The 26,472-nt window shown below is 33.5% G+C and overlaps 2 protein-coding genes across 7 annotated transcripts in view; both read left to right on the forward strand.

The window, feature by feature from the left end:
• LOC138710797 (hemicentin-1-like) overlaps window positions 1-10,364 on the forward strand; it is a 191,328-nt gene extending 180,964 nt beyond the window's left edge. For all 6 annotated transcript variants that reach the window (XM_069841918.1, XM_069841919.1, XM_069841921.1 and 3 more), the window contains 10 exons: window positions 87-218; window positions 539-668; window positions 2,145-2,305; window positions 5,412-5,543; window positions 5,851-5,973; window positions 6,088-6,336; window positions 6,771-6,897; window positions 7,680-7,879; window positions 8,902-8,983; window positions 9,108-10,364. In XM_069841918.1, the coding sequence (XP_069698019.1) occupies window positions 87-218; window positions 539-668; window positions 2,145-2,305; window positions 5,412-5,543; window positions 5,851-5,973; window positions 6,088-6,336; window positions 6,771-6,897; window positions 7,680-7,879; window positions 8,902-8,983; window positions 9,108-9,204 (1,433 nt within the window). In that variant the 3' untranslated portion in view covers window positions 9,205-10,364. The remainder of the gene's footprint in view (window positions 1-86; window positions 219-538; window positions 669-2,144; window positions 2,306-5,411; window positions 5,544-5,850; window positions 5,974-6,087; window positions 6,337-6,770; window positions 6,898-7,679; window positions 7,880-8,901; window positions 8,984-9,107) is intronic.
• Window positions 10,365-15,842: 5,478 nt separating this feature from the next.
• On the forward strand, window positions 15,843-25,938 carry LOC138710801 (TRMT1-like protein). The gene is made up of 6 exons (XM_069841924.1): window positions 15,843-16,126; window positions 18,563-18,832; window positions 20,025-20,237; window positions 20,413-20,603; window positions 21,968-22,160; window positions 24,544-25,938. Exons 1-6 carry the CDS (start codon window positions 15,975-15,977, stop codon window positions 24,971-24,973), a joined length of 1,449 nt encoding a protein of 482 aa, XP_069698025.1. The 5' UTR covers window positions 15,843-15,974; the 3' UTR covers window positions 24,974-25,938.
• The last annotated feature ends 534 nt before the right edge of the window (window positions 25,939-26,472 follow it).

A 26,472-nucleotide genomic window follows, 5' to 3' on the forward strand; every position in this document is an offset into this window, starting at 1 on the left:
TTGACTGTTCTCGTCTAACAGTCTTCATTTTAATTTCAATATCTCTGTTTCTTACCTTGGTATACACGTCTTTGTTTCTATTTGAGGTGAGGAACTGGTTGTGACTCATGTTGGACGAGGAATTGATGAAGTTGGAACACTTCAAGTGGACATTGAAGTTAATGGAGAAGTTCCACTGATGCAACCAGAGGCATCTGTCCATATAGAGCCTTATGAAGGTAATACTGTATATAATGATGCTCTGATGGCCCTGAACATTACTAACAGCTCTGTAGGTAACAGTCGATGTAAGAATTTAAGCAACATTAGGAGCGATAAAAATTAATATTTCTTATATTTATAATTTTTGGGTATCAAACAAAATTAACCATACATGCAGGCAACGATAGTTATGTATAGTGGTGAATAAAGAAGTCAATGTGCATCTATTTTCTTTGCATAATCAGTCAACTTTAGAAGCTAATATAAAAATTATAACTATGTACAAATTGGACTTGTATGATATAGATATTAAAATATCTACTTTTTTTTTACATAGAGGATTACGTCCAGACCAGCCCAAATTCTCTCTATGCTTCTTCTACCAGCACACTCAATGTCAATGGTAAAAAGTTACCTTATTCATGGAATAATACAGTATCCTATGATACCTTCCAGGGAACCATGCCGTAAGTAACCAAAATTCTATAGTTATTTCATACATACAAATTAGATTTCCATTTTAAACTGAAATATATTAAAAAGTGGAGCTACATGGCTAATTTTTAAGATCTTCACACGGAATGAAAGGATTAACATTATTAAAAAATTAAAGTGTGTTCGACAGTAATAAAATAAGTTTCTGAATTGTACTACATATTCTGTTTAAGTTGTAATATTACTAAGACTATTTCATTTTCATATGAATTCTCTAAGAAATCTCACGTGACATCTCTATTATTAATTATCGGTATATTAAATTTTGCTATGTCATTTTGTAGTAGTAGTAATGGTAGTGGTTGAGGTATTGTTGTTGTTGTTGTTGTTGTATGAAGAGGAAGCAAGTAAGCCCTAATGACACGTAAATCATTGTCATTCCATTGTATCTCCTCGCACTGGTCTTAAAAAGCCAGCCACCGGCATGGCTCAGTCAGTTAAGGTACTTGCCTACCAGTCTGAAGTTGCACTCGGGTGTGGGTTTCATCCCTGTTTGGGCTGATTACCTGGTTGGGTTTTTTCCGAGGTTTTTCCCAACTGTAAGGTGAATGCCAGGTAATCTATGGCGAATTCTCGTCCTCATCTCGCCAAATACCATCTCACTATCACCAATCTCATCGACACTAAATAACGTTGTAGTTGATACAGCGTCGTTAAATAACCAACTAAAAAAACTTAAAAAGCCAGGGGACAAGGTTCAGTCCAGTATTGACTAACAGACTTGTCAGGCTGCCCACTATGTTTTCTAGACCTTGGAACTTCAGAAACCAGCTACTCAAAATGTCGTATCTTTTATAAATAGAAACAAAAAGGTTTCATAGTTTATGCATGTTGTTTTCCTTTACATCCTCATAAAGTCACACTCTGCTGTTTGTCTTTTAAACAAATGAGATTTAAGACTTGTATGTCATATTAATAGTCTCACTGTCACCCTACAACTCATTAGCTCTGCTAGGCAATGGACATCTTATCAGGTTCATGAACTGTCGGCAGCCTTTGCAAGTTTCCCATCTTAAAAGGTGTTCCCATCTCAATTAAACCCTCAAATTGCGGCAAAGAGGACATCAGCTGTCTGACCTTCAGGAATTTTACTAATCCCATCCTTGGCCAAACTGTCTGCAATTCCTTGATACTCTTGTATCCACACCAAGATGACCTTATTGAATCTACATAAATTTAGCATTTTCATGCAATCCTGAACCAGTAGCAATCGCAAGACCTGCTCTGCTATAGCTGTCCTTTCATTTTGAAAGTTATGAATTTTATTTAAAATATACTCCGTGTTTTCTTCAATGTGATTATCTGACTGGGTCAAAATGGACTCTTCATTTTAAAATCATAATCACATAAGCAATTTAAATAGTTTAGTGTGTAGCTTTGTATTGTTATATTGCCAATTAAACTTCTTACAGGATATGCTAATTTGTCACTAACATAATCTTCAACAGATATCTTGTTGAGAAGTTATCTGCAAGAGACATTGATGTAGACTATAATCCTGATTTACAAGAAATGACTTACATGATGACGACAGTAATTGGGAAGAGGTTTGATAATGACAAATGTCCAGAAGGCTTCATACGTGATGAACAACACTTACACTGCAGAGGTAAGACTTAAAACAGGCCTTATTTTCTAAATTTAAACTCAAATTGTAGTTGTAAATAATCCTTCATATTTATAATTAATAGTTAAATTTTACAGTACAGTACATTTTATTACACGACATTAAGATAAGTTTAAATTTTTATTGGAATTACCTCATAATATAGTCTGACTAGTGTAATATGTAGCTAGTTGGCGATGTAGGCAATGAAGGGGGAAAGGAACTAGCCACCCTACCCCATTATCTCCTGGCCTAATCGCCTCATAAGTGGTGCCTTCTTGGTATCACTTGTGAGGTTCAAACCTGTCTTCGGATAGTTAACTAAACAACAACAAACAACATAGTTCATGTAGTTTAATATTATTTTATGGTTTAATATTATGTACTGTTACAGTGTACCCGTTTTATTACCTAACTACTAAGTAGTACTTTACTGGTCGGAACTGTGTTATGAGTGAGTTTCTCTTAGAGTAAAGACATTCCAAGTGGATTGCTATTGCTATCCCTAGCTATGTACGGGTCCAGAAAAAAATGGACCGAGTCTTGATGGGAGTCCACCTGTATGTAGGTAACAAGTTTCGCATGACTGTCCACTAGTAGCATATATACAGGCGCTCTTATATACTGCACATGTGCAATGCGTTGTATCTGAAACTTAGTAAAATTAGGCAGCCCATTTTTGTTTTCTGTACATGTCTCGGTGGAGGTGCACTGTTTCGATATTTGCCAGATTCAACAGCTTTCTTTTCGAGTGATTGCATCAGTGGTGATAATGATGAAATATTGGCAGCTTTCATAGTCTATCTGTCTTGAACAATACAGTGTACACTCTGCGAATTTACAGCAAAGAAAACCTGATTAATTTCATCACTTACATGAGGAACTGGAAGACCATTCTGATCGATTCCGTGACTATCTACAAATGACTCCAACTTTTGATTACATTCTTCACTGAGTTACATCAAAAGTGAAACAATGCAATTATAATAATTACTATACCAATCTAATTTTTGCTCAAGAGAAAATTTTTCTGGCTATGAAGTAAGTAAAATACACAGTAGAGCCCCATTTGTCCGAGCTAATTGGGATCAGGGCCTGTTCGGATTATCAAAATTTCGGTTTATGCGGAGGACAGGAATGCAAGTAGGAAAACCATGCCGTATCCCCTCATCATCCTTCACTGTTCATGCTTCGTCAAGATTACCTACGCTTCGTCAAAAGAAGCTGACAGATTATCATTATAGTACAGAAAACAAGAACTAATTCATTCACTAGTGATAAAATAAGTTGTAAGGGGATACTTTGCATGGTATATTTTGGGTTTCTAAATACTGTAACATTAAATTGATTGAGCTTCAGTTCAAATACTTTTTTTTCCACCAATTCTTCTTCTTCGTCTTCTTCTTCTTCTTCTTCTTCCTCTCTTTTTTTGCGTGTTCGGATTGTCCAGAATTTCTAATATCAAGGTTCTACCATAATAAATGTAGTTTTTTTTACAGCAATATTTATATTTTTGCGCTATTTTAAAGTATGTTGGTGGTGTTGGTGGCAGGTGTAGGAGTGGTGGCAACAGTCTGGTGGTATCTAATGCTCTGCATGTGATGATGAAGCATCAACAGTCGAGCATTCCAATATTTAGACACAATGTCATTTTCCGATAGAGAGCAGGGTAGGAATGAAAATGTTCTCCATCCATTATATCTTCAGAATCGCACATAGAGCAGGTTGGAGAACATGTGATTTTTAGCTTGTGGAGGTAGTGAGCAAGACCTTCTTCTTCTTCTTCTTCTTCTTCTTCTTCTTCTTCTTCTTCTTCTTCTTCTTCTTCTTCTTCTTCTTCTTCTTCTTCTTCTTCTTCTTCTTCTTCCCTACAAGTATTAGGCCAAATGGCCTGTTATGATCTCACAGTTGAATTTTCAATCCAGTGCTTCTTTGAACGACCAAGAGATCTCTTCCTGTTTGGACAATAGTGGAGATGACTTTTGGGATTCTATCTCTACGCATGCGATGCAGATGATTTATCCAGTTGGTAGTAATTATTCTAATCAAGGCTATCGCTGATCTTCTGGGAGCATTAGTGATGCATTCCAGACTCTCGATGAAGGACTTCCAACTTTTGTTTGCTGCAGCTTTTTCTATCCTATTTTCATTTAAGATTCTGGTCTTACTATGTAGTTGTTAATTGTGTAATATAAGATATTTTTCTTTACAGTCTGTAGAATACAGAATTTATATGTCAAATAAATGCAAGACCCCAAACTGTTTCGTATGACACAAACTTTTAAGAGACTGCGTCAGAATAAGTTATCATCATTATTAAATGAATTTAAATCATAATGTTTCTTTTTATATTTTAACTGATAATTAATAGCCTACATATTTAATAAAAAAATCCATGTTGGTAAAAATATTTAGATTATGGGGCTATTGTTAAAAATTTAAAGACACAAAATTCTTATCTTTGTAAACAGCCTCAAATTAAAAAAATCGTGGAAGTGTAAAAAAAAAAAAAAAAGGCTTAGACAGATACATGTTCTGGCACAGGAAACCCTAAATGATTTAACAACATTTCATGTAGAATGTTTTTAAATAAAGCTATGCATTTTATTTTTATTGGTAAAGTTATGTAGGCCTACTTATCTGGCGTACTATACAAGAATTGAGATTTGAAACATTGCAAAATTCATATATTTGCTACCACTATTCATGATCCACATCCACAATTGATCTCTCTGTAATATTATGTGTATCTTCTTTTTTGTGCTGTCTGAGGGACAGTAGAGAAAGTCTTGCTGTCTTTTCTCATACATTTTACAATATATTGTCTTCTCAATAGCCAAGTCACAACAAATTCTGGAAAGTGCTTTCATTCCCTCCTGCTTATTGTCTATACACGTAAAATACAATTAATAAATGTGGTATCTATTTCACATTAAAACTTTATTAGCAATTAGGAGAATACAGTAGGCCTATGTAAAATCAGATCGAATCATTTTAATTTATATTCCTTTCGATAAAGCCCAGGAAAGCAGAACTAATTTACCAAAATATAGAAAGTGTGAATATTATATAAAATGTTGTATTATATCAATACTTCTAATTTTTACAGACATCGATGAATGCCAAGAAAGAAGAACCAATAGATGCCATTACACTCAGATTTGTGAAAATCTCTTTGGATCCTATCGCTGTTTTTGTCATCCTGGCTATAAGTCCAAAGCAATAGGAAAACGCTGTCTGGGTATGTTTATAAAATATCCTTCTGTATAAAAATATGTTATAATATTAAAAAAAAAAATACACAGTCAAGTAACTTTACAGACATTTGTGCACTGGTATCTATGCTCAGTCATAATTTCTTACATTCCTTTTTGTTACAAATGAAGAAGCAATAATTCTACTTATGGAAAGGTTTTTAATGCTAAAATTTTATTAGAGGTAAGCACTGTAAAAATATCAAATTGAAATTGATTTTTAAAAATAAAAGAATACTAGTACATGAATCTTTAATTCAATTCTTAAGGTTTAATTTGCAATATTATTTACAGATGTGAATGAATGCATGGAAAATCCATCTGTTTGCTCTCACCAGTGTCGCAATGTCAAAGGGAGCTACAAATGTATTTGTCCTAGAGGATATGTATTACTAGAGGATGGAAAAACATGTTCAGGTAGGTAGTGTAAATTCCCGAAGTAACTCTGCTTTGCTAATGTGAATGAATCAGAAAATATAATACCAATAACGCAATCTAATTACGGTATTTAATTTTATTACTGCATTGCAGGTTTACAGTATTGGAATGATAGAACTGATCTCTACCCGAACCCCGGTAATGAGAGATCGCACTTCCCTCCTCAATCTTCACTTGGTCTACGCAGTCTTTCCCCTGGTCACAGACGTAACAGTGGATACGAGTACTTTGAAGATAATGATTACAAACCAAATCATCAAAGTCCACAGCATATATGGAGCAGAATTGAAAATGGCTGGGGATGTCCTCAAGGATTTGAGCCATCCAATGGTATTTGTCAAGGTATGTGTGATTATAGCATAAGGTGTCGTTTTTGGACTCAGTGTAGAGGCAATTACTCGACCACTGAATACAATAAGCGATGCTCATAACCGAGCAAATTTCACTTCTTTATATATAATAATTTTTCGTTATTAATATTTTTGGAACTGTAACAAACTGGAATGGCCACTAGCGTAGTTCCAGGCTAATGAAATTGACTCTGTTCCGAGGCTGCACCTGGGCGTGGTTTGAATCCCGTTTCAGCTGATTATTTGCTTTGGTTTTTACCAAGATTTTTCGAAAATGTAAGATGAATGTCAGGTAATCCTATGGTGAATCTTTGGACTCATCTCCTCAAGTACTATTTGCTATCATCAATTCCACTGGCATTCAGAGTCATTAACTAACCAATTGAAAAAGAAACTTTAACTAATATAATATATTTTTGTTAACAGATGTTAATGAATGCAAAATAGCTCCAAATCTATGCACCACTGATCAGACATGTCTGAACACTAAGGGAACCTACAGATGCTTAGAAACACCGTGTCCTTCTGGCTATGAGCGGGATATGGATACGAGGTAAGTCATATTCTAATTTATTATTTTCGGTATTAATATTTTTAGACTAGGCTGGTTGTTGGTTCGTTGGTTGGTCGATAAAGTGTAGACTACTATAAGTCAGAGTTCATTATTTCTGACGATCAGGCCACATGGGTCCAGGTCTAGGGTGGCAAATTCGTAGGCGTGGCAAAATTTTGGGGGGGGAAAAAAAAGCTTAAAATAAAATTTCCATACTTTCTTATTTCGCAGATGCCTGATTTAGATAGTAACATATGTTACATTGTTGTTTCATGCCACTATTTTTACAGTTTAACTGCTAAATGTCTCAAATTTACATTATTTAGTTTGTGGGAGATGCAAAATTTTTTCGAACCTATGGGCGTGGCACTCCTAAATATGCGGCTGCTGATGGTAGAATGACAGGGAAAAATAATGATTAGCAGAGTTTATTTTTGACTTAGGCGAGAAACAACTGGTATATTTTGTCTGAGATCCTCTGTTTCATGGACAGAGTTATTTAAAGAGTCGCAAATATGACATGGAAGCCCTTATCCTTGACTTCTTTTCTGAAGTGAGCTATGCTAAGGATTTTTATCACCCTTGGTCAGTATGGAACCATGATCTAATATCACGACTGTTCTTGAGAATAAAATCGTTAAAAGTATTTCCACTTACGATGTGAATAAAAAAAAATGCATGCTACTAAAAATGGTGAAATGAACTAATCATTGGTTCTAGTCATTGAAGCTAACTTCACAGCAGTTTCAAATTCACATATCGATATGTATTTTGTTTTTCAGGAATTGTGTTCAATTCTGTGACGAACCAGGTGTTAACTGCAAAGAAGGTGCTTTGTTAACGCAAACCATAAGTTATGTAGTGCTTACATTGGACAATAACGAAGTACAGCCTTACCAGGATTTAATGCAACTTACAGTATTTGGAGAAGATGGAAGACAGTTACCAAGAACAAGATATAGGATAGTAGAAAATGAAACAGGTTTGTATTAAATATATGCCATATAGGTCTACAGAATTTCTTACCATAAGTCATATATAATTTCAAAATGACAGAAAACAGGAATAAAGAAAAGAAAGAAGTTATTTATTTAATCGAAAGCTATATCAAGGAAAGAAAATAAAATTATATAGTAGGCCTATATGGGATCGATGTTATCCAGGCTAAAGGGCCGTGGTCTGCTGGAACTGTTGTTACCATAAGTTTCGTCTACTACTTCAGTAGATATCATCAGTGGTGAGGCACACAGAAGTGCAAATATCTCCTTGGAGTGCTCCAGTCATTCTCAGCACTTCAAGGAGATATTTGCACTCCTGTGTGCCTCACCACTGATAATGTCTACTGAAGTAGTAGACGAAACGTATGGTAACACAGTTCCAGCAGACCACGGCCCTTTAGCCCATATAACATCGATCCCAATGACGTTTCTGGCTGTGAAAGCCTACATTCTAAAATTATAAGCATATATTTCAATTCACATACAAATTTTAATACTGTACATTTTTGTTGCAGTTTTTAATTGTTACAGATAAGTCAATTATTAATACAGTATACTCCTGATTATTCGTGTGCAGATAATCTGTTTTTCTGAATTAACTGTGCATGTTTTTTGGCTCAATAATTAACTTTAAAAAAATAAAAACTTAGTCATACTTCCTTATCTGCTCATGAACATACATGATTCCTCAAAGGAAAGAGTGATAATTATGTGTTGTGGAAATGCTTCGTGGGATAACAAACTGAATCTGCTCCTAACTGGAAACATAATCCTTGCAAATATGCACAGTAAAGGCAGGATTTTTGGATTATCCATGCTTCTGAATTATTCATAAGCATTCTCCCGGTCACTAGACCAGATAATTGGGATTACACTGTGCCAGTACCATAAAATTTATTTTTATTCTGATACTTTTTTCCTTCCAAGCAATTATTGATCTACTGCAATGAAATCGCAGTTTTTTTCAACATTGTTTATATGTTACATGAATTGGTTTATATTTTAGGAAAACCGTTCCGTGTTCGAATTGAGAATGGCCAAGGAATCCTATACACGTTGAAATCTTTAAAATTAGGAAGATTGTACAGGTTTGTATGGTTTTTATGTAGAAATGTACTATTTTAAAATACTTCTTATAAAGTACATGTCTTGAATAACTTATCAGTAGTTTATTATCATTACTCACGAATATTTTTATTTGTTTATTTGCAGGATAGTTGTTCTTGCATTATCATATGATGAAGATGAACACAACATTCTCTATACAACTAAGTATGTTATATTTGTAAATTTACTTGATGATTCTTAACTCAGATACAAAAAATAAGAAAATATTGACACACATTCTGTACATACAATAAAAGATGTAACTTTCACATATCAATCAGTATAAATATTCAACATTATACATCATCTTCAATTCTATTCATTCAAATAATGTTACAATGTAACATATTGAAATGCTGTACTTACATTACGAAATATGCTTTCTTCACTGTGATGGACCACACATGTTTTACAGCCAGAATAATGAATGTTCATTTGAAACAAATCTGAAATTATACATACAAAATTAAATATACCGATAATACTAATATCCACTTTAATTGATTACACTAGAAAACAAAATAATACCCCCCTCTCCCCAAGAACTAAAATAGATGAATCTGGAAGTGTTTTAATCCTGAATTCAAATATTTCAGATTTTTTTTCCGTTAGACTAGGTTCTCAAGGGACAGGTGTTTATAAATTTAGAACATTTAATGTTTACATAATACTAAAGAACACAGAACACAAGCATTCTGCCTTATCTATAGAGTATGAAATGATTCTCTGCAACATTTCGCCTGTGAAGCATCTTTTTCTATGGTCCCATAATAATCAGCCAGTAACCTATACTGGGACTCCATTTGTCTTGGTACTTCTTTTCCCTCGTTGAAATCTCCTGGTGAAAGAGCCCTTCATGCTCATTAGTCATTACTGACTGCCCCAAGATTTTCTGGGAAGATGTCTTATTGCCAGACCAAGAAGTGAATTTTTAAGAACATGTGACATTCTATATCCTTATAGGATTTCAGATCACTCACTTTATAATGATAGTTTTCTGCATTTCTATTTTCCCAAAAAAATTCTGAGTAACATTTTAAAATGATTGCCAGGCTGCTTTTTCCACTTGATTTACTATATATGTTCCTCAAACTTGTCATAGCGCACTAGCATTCTTATTTGTAGACCCACAAATATCCCTTCTTTAATTTTTGCATCATTCATTTTGGAAATTTATGTTTCAAATGTGTGAATCCAGGGCTATTATTATCCATTGCTTTGACAGGAGTTTTCATAAGCCCAAATTGAGGCAAATACACTTTCAGTATTGACTATTAAAACATTTTTCTGTCCAGGAACGAGTGATTTATATTTGGACCATTCATTTCTATTATAATGGTTCTTTCTGCCCTACTATCGCAATCACACAAAAAATATGTCTTTGTGTAACCAAGTTAAAAGACAAGTAAGAGCGCAATAACCTTCAAATCACCACAGATATTCTATTTGTATTTTTCATAACGAAGTTTTTTCAATAGTAATTTTATATTTTCATATGTTTCTTTCATGTTAGCAACTTGGACTACAGGTACTGATGTGAATTTATTCTCATTAATGCGGAAGTACAGATTTCAAACTAACTTCATAGAAATCAATGAACAAACGCTATTCTGCCAGCTGATGTTCATGACCAAGAGTCCCATTAACAGAACAAACGTCTTTACAAAACACTAGACCATTTTCTTTAAAAAAATTGAGTTCTAAATTGAGAGTAACAGCTAAGAAAATAACATGTTTTTGTGTAGAATATTCCATCCTTTTATCCGGCAGCTTAGAAGTTGAATTTCAAACGAACAGCTGGCTTTAAATGTCGGGTCACTATACAATGAGTACGTTTCCTGTTCTATATGACTTCCATGAGAATCTGAGTTATGATTGCTTAATGTCATGGCTTTGGTATGGGTAATTCTTCATTGTGTGAAACTGACGTCATTGCAAATGGTATGTATGTTTTGCTCTGTAAGCAATCTCTTTAATGCTTGTTAAGCAGAAATAACAATCAGAGGAGTGATCGTTTGGTTCCTCCAAACCAGAAATCACAGGGCTAGCAAATGGCAAGTGACATAAACCATTCTGTGCAGTGAGAAATCCAACACACGATACACAACAGAAGTACGGGATCAGAACCTTCCAGGGTCCCCCACTTTACACCCAAAATGAAGTTCCTAATACTTATTTTTATTAGTGGAATAAAGTTACGTCACTGATACTAAAAACGTTAGTTCACCACACACATACACACACAGCACAAATTGACAAGATGTATTAAACACTTTCTTGGCATATTGGAAATCTACATTAGGATACTATAAAATCATAAAGAAACGTAGTTGTTACAGAAAAATTGTAGGTGAAGACATTCTAATTTAGGTACTTGAATTAAGCATAAAAATTAAATTAAAGACACCTATTAGTTCTCTTGAGACAAAAATCATATTGATCAGTGTTATAATTAATCAACAAGAATTTGTACATACCGTTATTTCATGTATTATTAAAAAAAATACTTAGTTCGTGGTTTCACCTGAAAGTTTGAAGAGTACGGTAACTTATTATTTTAAAGCCTTGTATTAATACCAACATGAAATGAAATAATAGATACAGTACTTCATTAATTGCATACCTGCTTGAAGTAAACCAGAACACTGTTACAGTAAAAATCTTAAACCAGAATACCATTCTAATAAGACAATTTATAAAAATAAATCAATAATAAATAAATAATGAATTATTTATTATAATATATTATGTTTTCCTTCCTTATCTCATTTATATGTTACTTTCCCTATTTTCCCTTCAACATTTAGGAATTAAAATGAAATGGAATACATTCAATGTGGGATATCATAAAATTACCACTTTGTCAGGAGGAAGTAGTACCATACCAAAAAGTACAATATGAATCGGAAATATTGGAAGAGGAAATATGTTGGGCAGTCAAACAGTTTGTCAAAACGGAAGACACCTGGCTCTGACAAAATTTGAATGATCTAATCGAAGAAGCGGGAGTTAATGTCACAAAAAAAATATATTAGAGCTGTGCAAAGTTATTTTTGAGGAGGAGGAGGTGGAGGAAGAGAAGTAGTGACCTATGGACTGGACAACAATTTATTCTCTTACTGCTGCAAAATAAATAACTAAATAAAGAGATAGAATATACTATAATCACATAACTAAAGCACTGATATCGCAAGTTAGCAAGATAATGTTCAAAATAGTTAATAAAAGTTTGGAAGTGTACATGGAAAGAAATATTCCAGATTTACAAGTGGGCTTTAGAAAGGGTATGGAAACAAAAGACCTCATACCAGATCATTGGTGGTCCATGACCAATTTTCTTGAGGGTTCAAATAATTTGGGAAAAATAACTTTTTTGCTTATTAAACTTGCCTTAAATGAACTGCACAACTGCAGTTTTGGAATGAGGAATGTATAAGTCATATGTAGGCCTATGGGTGTGATTTTTTTTTTGGACGTAACGAAATACGCGAAATGTTTGAAAACAAAGTTTCGCAAAAAAAAAAAAAAATCTCACAAAAGAAATCTAGAAAATGAATGACATTTAACCGCGAAATGTAATAATTTCAATGAAAAGCCTCAGTCGCGAAATTAGTACCGGTACTTGAAACATTTTTTTTCCCCAAGAAATACTTGCAAAAACAAACAGATAACCCTTTCGAATAAAATAAAAAATTGAACTTGGCTGTCTTCTGAAGCTTTGCATTAGCTGTAAACAACGACCCGACAACATCTTTGCAGAGAGAAGAGTTTGCATATTTGTTCTAATATACAGACTCTGAATCAGACGAGGATCATAACAGTTTCGCTTCGACATGTCTTCAGTCTCAAACATAGAGGATTTTCGACGTATAAAGATATTTCATCTGATCGACAAGTCAGTTTCTCATGTTCAAATGTTGAAACTATTCTCCCTTTATATTATTCAATAACAGAATAGTTAAGTGCTGTAAGCTGCTGTAAGATTTGATGTTTGGGATCAGATTGAACTCGCCCTGGTTTGTGGATTGGTCAGAGTACTTTTCATTACTGTTTTCCAAATATTTTTTTTATTTTAGTTAGTTATTTAATGACACTGTATCAACTACTAGATTATTTAGCGTCGATGAGATTGGTGATAGCGAAATTATATTTTGGCGAGATGAGGCCGAGGATTTGCCATAGATTACCTTGCATTCACATTACTGTTGGGGAAAATCTCTGAAAAAAACCCAACCAGGTAATCAGCCCAAGCGGGGATCGAACCCACGCCCGAACTCAACTTCAGACCATCAGACAAGCGCCTTAACTGACTGAGCCACACTGGTGGCTTTTTCTAAATATGTGTAACTGATGTTAAAGTTTATAAGTAGGCCTAATTTTGAAGAAAAAATTTGATTTATGTAATTTAATATTCATAATATTGAAAGTATCGGGAAATTTCTGACAATTAAAATTACTAACTAGATTTAGACATGTTGTACATAATATATTGTATGCTGTATCCTAACTCATATTTTCACGAAATATTCACCGAAATAGAGATAAAATAATCACCACAAAATCACATCCCCAGCTATAAAGGTGAAAAGAAGAGAGAGGATGGAGTGGAAAGAGACGGAAAGTGCAAGGTAGGTGTAGTGGTTGCCCTCCAGATGCTCAGTAGGAACATTCACCCCTGCCTCTGTCACTACAAGAACATTGTAGCGACTTCAATGTGTATAACAACCATATAACACGCCCTCACTCCCTCACTGAAACCATTCGCCGTGATTCTGACTTGGCAAGTAATTCGTGCAATAATATAAGCATAACTCATCCAAATTTTTGGTATACAGATTAACATTAAAAACATAATAAATATTCTTGGTTTTTACGAGTGAAAGAGAATAAGATTTTTTTTTAAAGAAAATTATAGAGGGTTCAGTGAACCATTGAACGTGTAGCACAAGCCACGCCTGTACCAAATATAAAGTAGATTTTTGAAGACACAAGAGCTGTTTAATAAAATGTACAAGTGTACTTCGTATTTTTTTTTATTCGAGAGCATCATTGTGTTAATCACACGTTCATTAAGATGATAGAAATACCGACTTGCCTAGTTGTGCTAATGAAGAACTTGTACTTACACTTATCAAGAGGAAGCAATACTTCTAACAGAAGGAGACAAATTGGTTTAAAATTGGAAAAGAAATTAAGCAATGATGCAGCTTGTGTTCTGTTTTTCTCAATTGCTACATTATTACGAGAGCAGCTGGGTTGGAAGAAGCAAATGTAGGGATCAGAATATGTGAATGATGAACAATCTGAGATAGGCAGATGATACTACACTCTTGGCAGACCCCTTAAAAAATTGGGATAGTCCGTAATGGAGAGAGAGCCATCAAGTTCTATGCGTAAATACGTCACTCATAAAATGCTATTGAGGTAAACAACTGCAGTGACAAACTATATTTTTTTCAGATACCCTGAAAACCCAGTATACCTTTGCTGTACTTGGACTACTGGGAGTAGCCCTCTTGTATGCATTGACAGTAAACATGTCAGTTGTTATAGTAACAACAGTACTCTATTGTTTGCTACCCATTACTTATGTGTCCACTCTCATTCATTCTGCATAGGCCTGTAGTGTACCTCGAAATTGTGAATTTTCTCTCCACTCACGAATTTTTCCAATTTAACTTGTCAACTGCTGATTATTGCTCAATTGAGATTGTAGCCTGGTTCGTTACGAATCGTTTGACACCACTGTGAACATTCTATCTCTTCATATTCTCTAGTTACATTGTCTTGGCTGCTGTGCAACCTGCAAATTCGTACCTCAACTTCTTCCTTTCCTGCGTATTGCTAGATGATGTCACCAGCTCCAACTCAGGGACACATTAGATACAGTGATCCTTCATCTGTTGATCGTCATTTACTTCATTGGAATTTGTTTAGAAATTATAGACGCAACAAAACTCGCCTGAAAATGTGTCAGTCGACTTTCTGGGATAGCACCTATCTGGACCAAACTTGTAGGCATATTCAAGCCAAAAAAAAAAAAAAAAAAAAGAAAGTATTTCTAGAATTAAAATTTAAATTAAATCTAAAAACTATGAAGATAACCATAAGAAAGGATATCATCAGAATAAACAAAGAGGCGCTCATGATAATGGTCAAGATTATCTATCTTTTCAGATATTACCAGTACAATTTTAAAAACTGATTATTACACAGCAGAAATTAAAAGAATAATATTAGGAAAATAGTACCGGTACCGGTATACAAAATAATGGAAAAAAATGGTCTTCCTAATTGTGATTTATGGTTACCGGTACGACAGCTGGAAGATGGATTTTAAATGTGAGTCGTATACACAGAACAAGGCATATGTCACTGTTGATAGTGATTTGTCTGTTGGACGGGAACATTATGCATGGCGCCTTCTTGGTGCTATTTGACAGGAGTAGGCTATGTGCTGGCACCTTTCTTATCTTCATCATAATGATTTCAGACACTATACTTACACATAAACTCACCCTAGTACACGACATAACTCTCCACAGATACACATCATGTACAGTGTGGCCTGCCGAAGTGGTGTAAAAGTATAAAAACGGATCACAGCCCTGCCATCTATCCGCAATATGCGGAACCTAAATTACTTAAAGTGAAGTAGGTAGCCATTGGATACATACATACATACATACATACATACATACATACATACATACATACATACATACATACATACATACATAACTTATACTCAAAGAGGGCAAGCCCTTGGCATACTGCGTCGTACTGCGCATACTCCCAGGCCACAGTGGTATAAAGAAGAAACTGTGCCCAGGCACTCCCTGATCAGCGTGCAAACATACGTGCGCGATCTTGTTAACGGGAATTTTCATTTTATCTCAAGAATTTTGACAGCCTTGGCGGGAATTGATTCGATTACATCTGGCAACGCCGGTCAATTGTCATTAAACAACGATGGCGAATAAGCCAGAAGAAGAGAATGGGAAATCAAATTGTTCGAACACAATTTCTGTCGTTGAATACGATGTTACACTTATCGTGGATGAATGTGCTACATCTCCCAAGAAAGCAGAAGTATTCTACGATAAAGAAATAGCGTTGAATAGGTTGTATTACCAATAAACAATACTAACCTATAATTTTGACATTTTGTTGATGGGAATAAATTAATTATCATAGGTCTATTCGAATATTTATCAAGTTATCGTCACACGCAGAATATCCTAAAAGTTATTTCTGCTTATAAATATATTAGTGGGATAATTGCTGAGGTTAATAAGTATAACGAGAGCCAAAAATTTCAGGGTCTATGTAAAATTCATGTTCCATTTTGTCAACTGTCGAAAAACAGATTGGAACCTCATGAGTGACACCAAATGAATATTAAAATGTTCCATTTTTGCACATAAAATAATTATTGGAACAGCTATAGTAATTCACGGTAATGTGTACTGTTGCTTCACAAATTTTGTCCACGATAAAATACGAATCATTACACCATTTGTATTGTATTTTTGCCCAAGGAAAATATTCGCCTTTTACGAACACATTCTTCTTTTATTCAATGATTTATAGTACTACCATGAATCATTGTAGCTTAGCCTACTAACTGGACAATTTATTTTCCAGTAAATTTGTATGTGTACTACCAAGTGGAAAGCGTAGAGAAAACAACAATAATTAACTCAACTGTTGTTTATTAGTTTATTATTTATTTAATTTGTATATATGGTTTTAATATGTTTATTTTAAGATTGTTTATGTATACATATTTAATGGTTATTCCAGTCACTAAAATTAATGTACCACATGAGATAGTTTGAATATGTGCCTGAAGATGCGAAATAGGCGAAAACGTACTATTGGATCTTCTAACCTCAATGAATTATTTATATTTATAAATATTTGTTGTTTTTTTTTAATATTGATAAGTCATTTCGACTGAACATATCAAATAAATATTCCTATATTATATTGAATAATTCTAGGTTACTCTTTGGAAACAACTGGGTGTCGGAGAGTAAAACTAGGCTATGCGCTTAGTACTCTGTACGACTTGTAGTATGCAATTATTAAAGAAAAAGTGATGCCTCCTTTGGTCCAATTCTTTTGTAGAATTAGGTCTACCTAATAACTACTGCTTTTTTGCATGCAAAACAATTCTAGCACGAGTAGTACAAAGAAATACTTAGCTGTTCGGGAGGAATTTTGAATTAAATGTCATATTTCGTGAACTTTTATCATTAGTGTATAAATACAATGTTTTTAAATATGAATTTGGTAATTTACGATTTCTTGGCTGCGTGATGAAACATAATTGTTATGCATATCAAATTTTACTTTTTTATCTGTCTGGGAGAACTGAGGTTTCATTTTGAAGTTTTCCTCTCTCTACTTTCACTTCCATTAGTATAGATTACGTAGTTTTATCCATCCATGGTTATCAGGTACAATGTCTTAAAACCTGACCGACAAGCATTAGGAATAGGATTCTTTTACGTGTCGTAAATCTATGGTACAGGACCTACAGCTTTACTTCCCTTCCACAGGAAGTTATGCTAAGAATTTTATCACTGCTACTGTTATGTTTACGGCCTTAAATTTATATTGTGTTACTTTGGATTTTAAGAATGTTAAGTTATACTTATGAATATGATTGTTGATCTTTAACCATTTTAAAGAAAGAACATTAGATTTTATAGCAGTTAAAAAAATAATGTATTTTACTTAAGATTCCCTAGTTAATAAAACTGTTTTTCATTGAAATAAAATAATGACTTTTTTTTAGTTATCTTTGGTAGCTAATATAGGTATTAGTTGTGTGTGTATTATAATTTTATATGTAAAACTCTGTAAATTATGAATTTCTTAATTTTTATTATAGAATATTTAAATGTTAAAGAATTTTAAATTAATAGTCAGCTCAATTTAAATTAAACTTCGGAATATGTATGATAAGAACTTTCTTGTGTTAAATATTATTAACGTACCTTGTTAACATGTTTCGACCTATTTTCGATCATCTTCGGAACTGGTCGTTGTTGGTCTTGGCGCCTCTTGTTTCCTATGTGGGTGCGTTCGTAGTGTAGAATCAAAGACTGTATGTGTTTTGAAATTGAGTTGTGTGTTGAGAATATCGTTGGGGTGTGTTAAATTAAACCTTTCAAGTCCCAGATTTTGTGTTAACTACGTAGTATTACTACATTTGAATTATTTTGTCTGTAGCATGAATTACGTGAACAGTTTTAATTACATTTAATACTGCAGGAATGTTAAAGATAACATTCGTAATAAACAAAAAAAAAAAAAAAATCGTTTTATGTCAAGATGCAGTCTGGAAAGAAGACATAGTTAGCATTATCTTCTACTTGCTTGGTGTCATACTGGCATTCTCCTAAAGTTAGAAATGAATATATATATTTTTATTAATTGTAGCTTTTAGTTTTATGTAATTTACCTTCCATGAGGAAGATTGTGTCCATATTCATCCATAACACCAATTTTCATCTTTCTAATAATCTCTTTATTAATATTTCCTATAGGGCTTTAATCACCACAGCACTTGCAGCATATGTGAAGAGTGGAAAATCATGTTTTGATCCCGTACGTTGCTTGGATGGCATAGGTGCCTCGGGTGTTGCAGGACTTCTCTGGAAGAAACATGTGCGTGATAACATGGCTGTAACAATCAATGATTCACGGGAAAAAGCTTATGAAAGAATTAAAGAGAATACACAACTAAATAATTTGGATGTCCAAGTCCTGAATAGAGATGCGTGTGCTTTGCTTCATGAACATGCTTATAATTTTATGTGAGTTCTTATTTTAAATTAATAATTTTACAGTATTATAGCATATTTGAAGAATTAAGTTAAATAACTATTAGATTTTTCTAAGTTCAAACTCTAAACAATTATACTGGAAGTCCAAGACGAACATATACACAACATGTATATTTCCGTCATTTTTTGTTATAAAATATATTTATTATTCTATTATTGAATAATTGCATATGTGTATTTATAATATTTCAAAATTATCAACTATTGCCAGGCTGTAATTTTACAGAATCATTGCATGTATAAAATAGTTGTTGTTTTCTAATGCCAGGCATTTGACAAAGTCATTTGATCTCTTGCACTCCAATATTTTTCAAAGATATTATCATGGTCAACCACTGAAGCACAGATTTTGAGGTGTTCAGAATCAATTTCTTGGTTTGAGTTGCTAAATGGGCAGTTTGGGGACTGGTATATTCCAATTCTATGCAGGTGTTTGGCCAAACAGTCATGGCCTGTTGCCAATCTTAATGCAGCTACAGACGATTTTCATGGTAAATCGGGAATTAACTGTAGATTATGATGCAGAGAGTTCCATTTTTTTCCCTTGAGATTATGTTATCAAATTTTGTTTGTTGAAGTCTAAGTATGTAGATTTAATAAATCTTTTCACAGAGTAATACGTAGATTTAGTAACAGGTCTGTAAGTAGCAGTGCTGCCCTCTATGCTAAAGCATCCACATTCTCGATTCCCAGGATTCCACAATGGGATGGTATCCATTGGAATAAAATTCTTTTATTGTGTGCTATTAATTGAGAGAGCATTTTAGTTATTTCTGCTGTTTGAGAAGATTTCGTAGCTTCACATCAAAGTTATAAAATAAATTATATATTAAAATAAACAAATATAAATATTAATAAACATAAATATAAATAAACAATAAATAAACAAATATAAATACATAAATACACCATTGCTTGTTGTTTGTTTAACCCCAGTAAAGGTCTTGAAAAATTGAGTTGTAACCAGTACTTCTAATCTGTAATCTATCTTTTTTTCTTCTTCTTTGGTAGGCTATAAAAGTTTCGCTTTCACATAACACACAACACATTGTCTTCATTTTATGAAATTTTAGCTTCAGTTCATTATGGCATTTAAAAGCATCATTGTATAATCTAACTTCAGTCAATTGTAGTATATTAATATTGTTTTCTTTTTCCACAGCTCTCTAGATTGCCATAGAGGTGCTGCATTTTATCTGGATTCGGCATTTCGAAATCTTCCTAAAGGTGGAATACTGGCAATTACTACTACAGATGATGCTGCTCTTCACGCAATAACTCCTGAAATTGCACTGAGAAACTATGGTGGTTTTATTATGAGGACATTTTATTCAAAAGAACTTGCAGTTCGGTTGTTTTTGGCAGCAGTAGCTAGGTGGGTAAAAAAAATTGCATTATGTAACCGGACTTGAATTTTATGAAGGTGGATGAATGGCAAGAGATATTAAATTGAGTAGTCAGTGAAGTGAAATGTGCTGCTTATTGAGGGTGATATAATATTTATGAAAATCTTACTTTCATTTACAAAGTGTTTTTAATTTCATCATCAGGGCTGCTGCTCGATATAACAAGGGCCTGCACGTGCTGTGTTCTGTGGCATTTAAGTCATCTTTCACAGTTATAGTGACTGTTAAACGTGGACCAACACATGCCAACAAGAGTATAAGAAATATAAGAAAATTGATCCATTGCAGCATGTGTGAAGACAGAACATTTTATCCCCTTACCAACTATCCTATAGGTGAGTGTAATTATATACAGAATGAGTCAAAAGTCAGGAACCGTAGTGTTACACTTGAGTTTGTATTGTCTATATGATATGCTCAATATGGTGACACTCTTCAGCAAGGCACATGTTCAGATGATGCTCCCAGTATTTTAGGACACTGAGGATTGTGGCAGTCATTATTTGCTTGGCACATTCTATTATTCTTCCTTGCTCATGATATAGGTCGCTAATTAAGAATTATGAAATATTATATTGCTCATTAGGTCTGATTTGCATGTCAAGGAAACATATGAAGAGTTCGCGGGAAAAACGATGAATATCCCATTTCTGTTAAGGATTAGATAATGATCTAATTGAGTCTATAACTGCAAGATGTATTGCTGTTTCTATAGAAAATAAAGGAAAGGATTACTGTATTCCTGGTGATAATTCTCCTTTTTACCATATTTCATAAGAACAACATTAAATTTCGCAGTGATCCATTGAATTAGATAATGACATCAACCTTAAGAAAACTGTGACATTCATAGTTTTTCCCGCGAACTCTTCATATTTAATTGCTTATCATTTTTTGTTTAACAAGCACAGTGTTTTTTTTTATGATTTGATTAAAGAACGTGTTCTATTGTGCATTTTGGAGATGTTTGCTACATTAGCAGTGAACTTGAATTTTAATTGTATTATTTCATCATCAAATTAACCTGTATGTTGTATTTTTAAAAACTCAAGAACAAAATATGTGCTTGATATTAGTGAAGCTGTGTTCAATAGTAAGGACTTAAGTGAGAAAAATCATGAACACAGATGAATTCCTGACAAGAAAGGAGCATTCTTTATTTATAGAGTGATTTACATTTAACAGTATTATATTTATTTTACATGATAACCACAAGAAAGAAGTGAACAGTGCAGCAGAATGTTTATTCTTACACTTCCTACCTGGAATCTGCAAGCATGTGGCTAACGAGAAAGACAGGCTATGGCACGACGTCACATTCATAGCCATAACATGGCCAACATTGAACAAGTTTATATATAAATGCACATTTAACATGAGTTTAATACAACAATTCCTTTGTTTGTTTAGAACTTTGAACATGTATTTATATTAGACGATTGCCAAGATGGCCATGACTAGACCATGATAAATCACGTGACTCCGTGATTCATGCCAAAGCCTGTCTTTCTCGATAGCCACGTGCAAGCATGAGTGACGTCATGCAGTAGGTAGAAGTAGTACTATAGTATATGCTCGCGCATGCGCACTCTTTGTTTTACAGACGAAGCTAATGGCCACTATGCTTTCAGATTACAGGTGACTAGTGTACATATATAACTAACTTTATAATGTATTGTTACTCATTGTCTTGCTTTAGAGTCGCCATCATCTCTGCTTGGATGTGGTTGTTCAAGACGCCTACCAGGCAAAGTCACTCTAGAATTAGGACCTGTGTGGTGTGGGAGCATCTTCAACGAAGAATTCCTTGCTGCAATGCGCCATCATAGTGTTAAGTTTCCCTGGAAAGTGAAAGCAGACGTTTTGTTAAAGCAACTGATTGCTGAAGCAAGGTAAGTTTTGTAATTACACTGGGTAACTGTGTATGTATATGTATTAACCTCGGAACAAAATTAACTACTTCCAAAAGAATACATTTAAAATTACCTGTCAAGTCTCATTTAAAAGATTTTTGAAAGAATAGTGCACATAATAAACCGATACTGTCTAACATCTTGTAATCATAACAGCAGTATCATAATCAAGATGTTATTTAAAAAAAAAAAAAAAAGTTCTAAATTGTATTCTATGCATACTAATGATATACAAGATACATGAAACTTATTTCCAAAGTTTTTAAGAATGTTCGATCAAGTATTTTCTATTGTATTCGAGATTGCCATTATTTTAGGATTCCATTGACTTCGATAAAGTTTTTCCATTGTGAAAATGCTTCCATTATTCGTCCAAGTGTGCATTTTGGGAGAATACATATGTTATCTCAGTTTTTGAAACACAGTACCAGAGATGTTTGAAGTGATTAATACCGTAATTTTCATTTTTTCCATTCCCAAAAACCCTACCATCAAAGCCTTGAAAGATTACCAAACTATCAGTTGAGCACTTGTTAACTTGGATGAAAATAATATACCATTTAGAGAGAATTTTCGGGATATACTGTGCTAATGGAATATGTTGTACATCGCCTCCCCCCCCCCCTTCTTTTGCAGAGTGTTAGGAGAACCAGTATAGCTTAGGGTTCAAAAGCTGGTCTTTTGATTTGAGGCTAATTTACCTTTTTGAGCTTTTTTCTAGATTTTCCCCAACCTGAAGGCAAGTCCTGTCTCATCTAATCTCACTGCCACTGATACTAGATAACCTCACAGTTGATACAGCATTGTTAAATAATCTATTTTTCATGGGATAAATTCTTCTCTCTTTTCTTACTCTAAGTTGTAATATTTATTTATCACAACTATCCCACAAATGCAGAAAGCAACAGTATTTGGTGAACCGTTACTGTATTGTAACAGTAGCCAAATCACCATACAATCATTACATATGTCCCCAAAAATGTTAATTTTATTACATTAAGGATGCTATGTATTGTGGCTGTGGACAAAATTGCTTTCAATCTTAATTTTGTTGAGTCATTTAATAATTACTGTGATTGTTACAGATTCTTAATTTTATTTGAAGCTATTAATATCGTTAAGAAAGTGCATAGGTAAATTTCGTACTATTTAAAAAAGTTAAAATGTCTTAAACTTAAGTAATATTGTATTAAATTTAATAATATTACATAATTAAGAATCCAATTTTATTTCTTTATGAGAACGTAGTTGCAATTGTAATTTTATTATATCACAATATTGAGAACTGAATAGAGGAAGCTTGTGAATAAAGCCAACAACTCTCTTGACGTTTGAAGTGCCACAGAAGTAAGAAAGAAATTAATGAAACATTTTAAACTAATCTATGCATGAAAGTAAAGCAGAATCATATGTTGCATTCCCAAAAGTAAAAATCTTGCTTCTCAGTGCTACATCTCGGTATTTGTTCCATGTTATAATTTTTTTCGAAGCATATTGTTGTTTTCATTGCCTTTTGATTATCACTTTAATCATTTGAAGTTGGGGGGGGGGGGTGTCTTGAATTATAAGTCACCATTAAATGCTGTGCAAGTACCTGCATGGATAGTATAGAAATTGCTCTGTTGGAGAATGTTTTGAAGTCCTCACTGACAGCATTTAAGACCTTAAGTGCATAAAGTGGCAGCTAATATTGATTCATATGTATTGAAATGTGATTAGATCTTGACATCAACAAACTCCAGTCATTATGCACATGATATTAGAACCGTTTATGAAATTATCGTAAAAAATCGACGTAGATAACTCGGTCTGATCAATATTGTAAATAAACTCTTAAATAACAAACATGGAAGTATTTCGTTTTGTTACTTATGCCCACTCTTAACTGTATATCTCTTTTCTCCTGTCCCTTCTCTCGCTCGTACACACTCATTCTCTCCCTCTCCCATCCTTTCCCCCTCTCTTTTCATCTCCCTCCCTTCCATACTAATAAGAGCAGATTCGCTTTTACAGCAGATTCAGCTGATATGGTAATGATCATTGTTGCTGAGCAGGTATGAACTTCAGTGCAGTGGTTAGTTAGCTTCATTGAATCTACGGGATGATTATGAATTTGCGAACAGAAAGAGAGACATTTGTACAAAATCATATGTGAACAGTTTTCTCAGCACAACTTCATATAAAATAATTGGTTATTATGTAAGAGATATAATGAGAAAGTATGACTAATATCATGTTGGTTCTGTTATTTCTTTAGTTGCAAGTGATTCAGAATTCCCCCTTTTAAAATAATGATAATATGTGCATCAGAATTTAGGAATATAATATAAGTAGTTCAGTTTTATTCTGGTTCCTTCCATAGATGCAGCAGCAAGAATGAAATTAATTTACTTCATCCGCAAGAAGAAAACTTAATTGAAAAATCCGAAACTGATGAAGAAGAAGCAAATCCTACAAAGAGACTGAAACTAGAAAATGATATGCCACCATATAAAGAAGAACTGAAATCAGAAGATGTGCTTTCAGATACTACGAAAGAAAATGAAAATAATGATTTTACAATAACTCTTGATTCTGATAATGAACCAGCTCCTGCATTTTATTTCAACTTACATCGACATAGTCCTAAAGGACCACAATTGCTGCGTGTAGATACTGTGATACAGTTCTTAAGGAAGGCTGGATACAGAGCTAGTCGGACTCACTTTGATAGAGAAGCAGTTAGAACAAATGCAACTTTGTCAAACCTTACCAAAATTTTGACAGAAGCAGCAAATATTAATGCACAGTGATTTCTTTTGGTTAGAAAATTTATTTTCAAACATACCAGTATATGCAACAAAGTAAACTGCCAGCCTTTATTTTCTTCTTTAAACTACAATGATTTTGGATATTAAAACACTGAACTAGAAGAGCAACTAGTAGAAAGTTTAAGACGTTTGTAAACTATAAAAGTATTTTAAACATTCATACAGAGGAAGCTTGTTATAATAAACATTCTGTCTAAATATTATAGACAAGTACAGATACAGAAATAAAATTTGGAGCTCCCTTATTGTGTTTCGCATACAACACACTGCACATGTGCAGTAAACAAGAGTCCCTGTATATATGCTACTTGTGGACAAATGTGTGAGATTATTGACTACATAGGTGGATTCCCATCAAGACTTGCTCCAAATTTTAATTCCGTATCTGTACATTTGTTATTGGATTTTCAGTCTTTGTTTCGACCAGATTGTAAACAGCTTTTAGTAAGACAGTTCAAGATATATTCGTATTTATCAGTCAAAGCACAAACTCCCAGTTTCAGAATTTGTTATGAGGGCGTTACTAAAGTGTTATTGATGTATATTACATAAATATACACACATTAAAATATAAATCACAGTAATCTAATTGTAAGGACGAGTACACTGAGTATTCAAAAGAACCTCAGGTTTTCATTATGCCAATAACGAAGTTATTGTGAAGTTTATGATGTTAATATATGGATGAAATCTTTTGAATTCAATAATGTTCATCTCCACATTTTTTGAGAGTTTAATGTATATTTCTAATATAAAGAAAAGGCATCCTGCATAATTATATGCCAAGAAGACGCATGGACAAAGTTGCTGTATCTAAGAAGTGAAAATGTGAGATATTTTGTAATTATTAAAAAAAATAGGTAAAATACTTGTATAAAGAAAATTATCAGATGTTAAATTAACATGTTTTGCTCATAAATTTGATTAATAAAATACGAAATAAAGCAACTGATAACAAATGTCTAATAATGTGAGAATGAATGTACTGGCGTAGTTTCTTAGTAAAAGTGAAGTCACTTCAAAGTTTGTCTCTAATCTGACAACCATATTCAGGACACATTGTGAACTGCTGTTGTCTTGTTTTGCGTATTTTGTTCTAGAGATCGTCTATTTGCCACTCTTATTCACCACTAGTGAACTGCTACAAATAAGATTTAATACAATTCCATTGACAGTTCAAGCAGATTGTTTTACCTGAGCACTGATTGTGATTTAACTTGTTTTATATACTGGTGTTTATAAATGGTGTTAATAACAATGTTTTCTATTACTGCCACATTCTTTGACAACACAGGGGCTTCTGGAAGGTTTGAGAATATGCCTGTACTCAGGTTGCAGCATTGAAATTAAATATGCAAAGTGTATTTGTTAATGGCACATTATTATGAACTACATTCGAAATCAAATTATTCCTCTAGATGGTGTATTACTCAAAATCCAGTTCAATTTTGAAACACGGGGATTCATAATTTAAACCAGTG

The sequence above is a fragment of the Periplaneta americana genome, chromosome 12 (assembly GCF_040183065.1).
Source record: "Periplaneta americana isolate PAMFEO1 chromosome 12, P.americana_PAMFEO1_priV1, whole genome shotgun sequence".
NCBI classification, from domain to species: domain Eukaryota; kingdom Metazoa; phylum Arthropoda; class Insecta; order Blattodea; family Blattidae; genus Periplaneta; species Periplaneta americana.

What these genes read in the sequence shown, in the direction of transcription:
- LOC138710801 (XM_069841924.1), top strand. Translation starts at nt 15,975, where the DNA reads ATGGCGAATAAGCCAGAAGAAGAGAATGGGAAATCAAATTGTTCGAAC. An exon ending in TTTTTGGCAGCAGTAGCTAG is followed by an intron (nt 20,238 to 20,412) that starts GTGGGTAAAAAA and finishes TTTCATCATCAG; the next exon opens with GGCTGCTGCTCGATATAACA. An exon ending in CCTTACCAACTATCCTATAG is followed by an intron (nt 20,604 to 21,967) that starts GTGAGTGTAATT and finishes GTCTTGCTTTAG; the next exon opens with AGTCGCCATCATCTCTGCTT.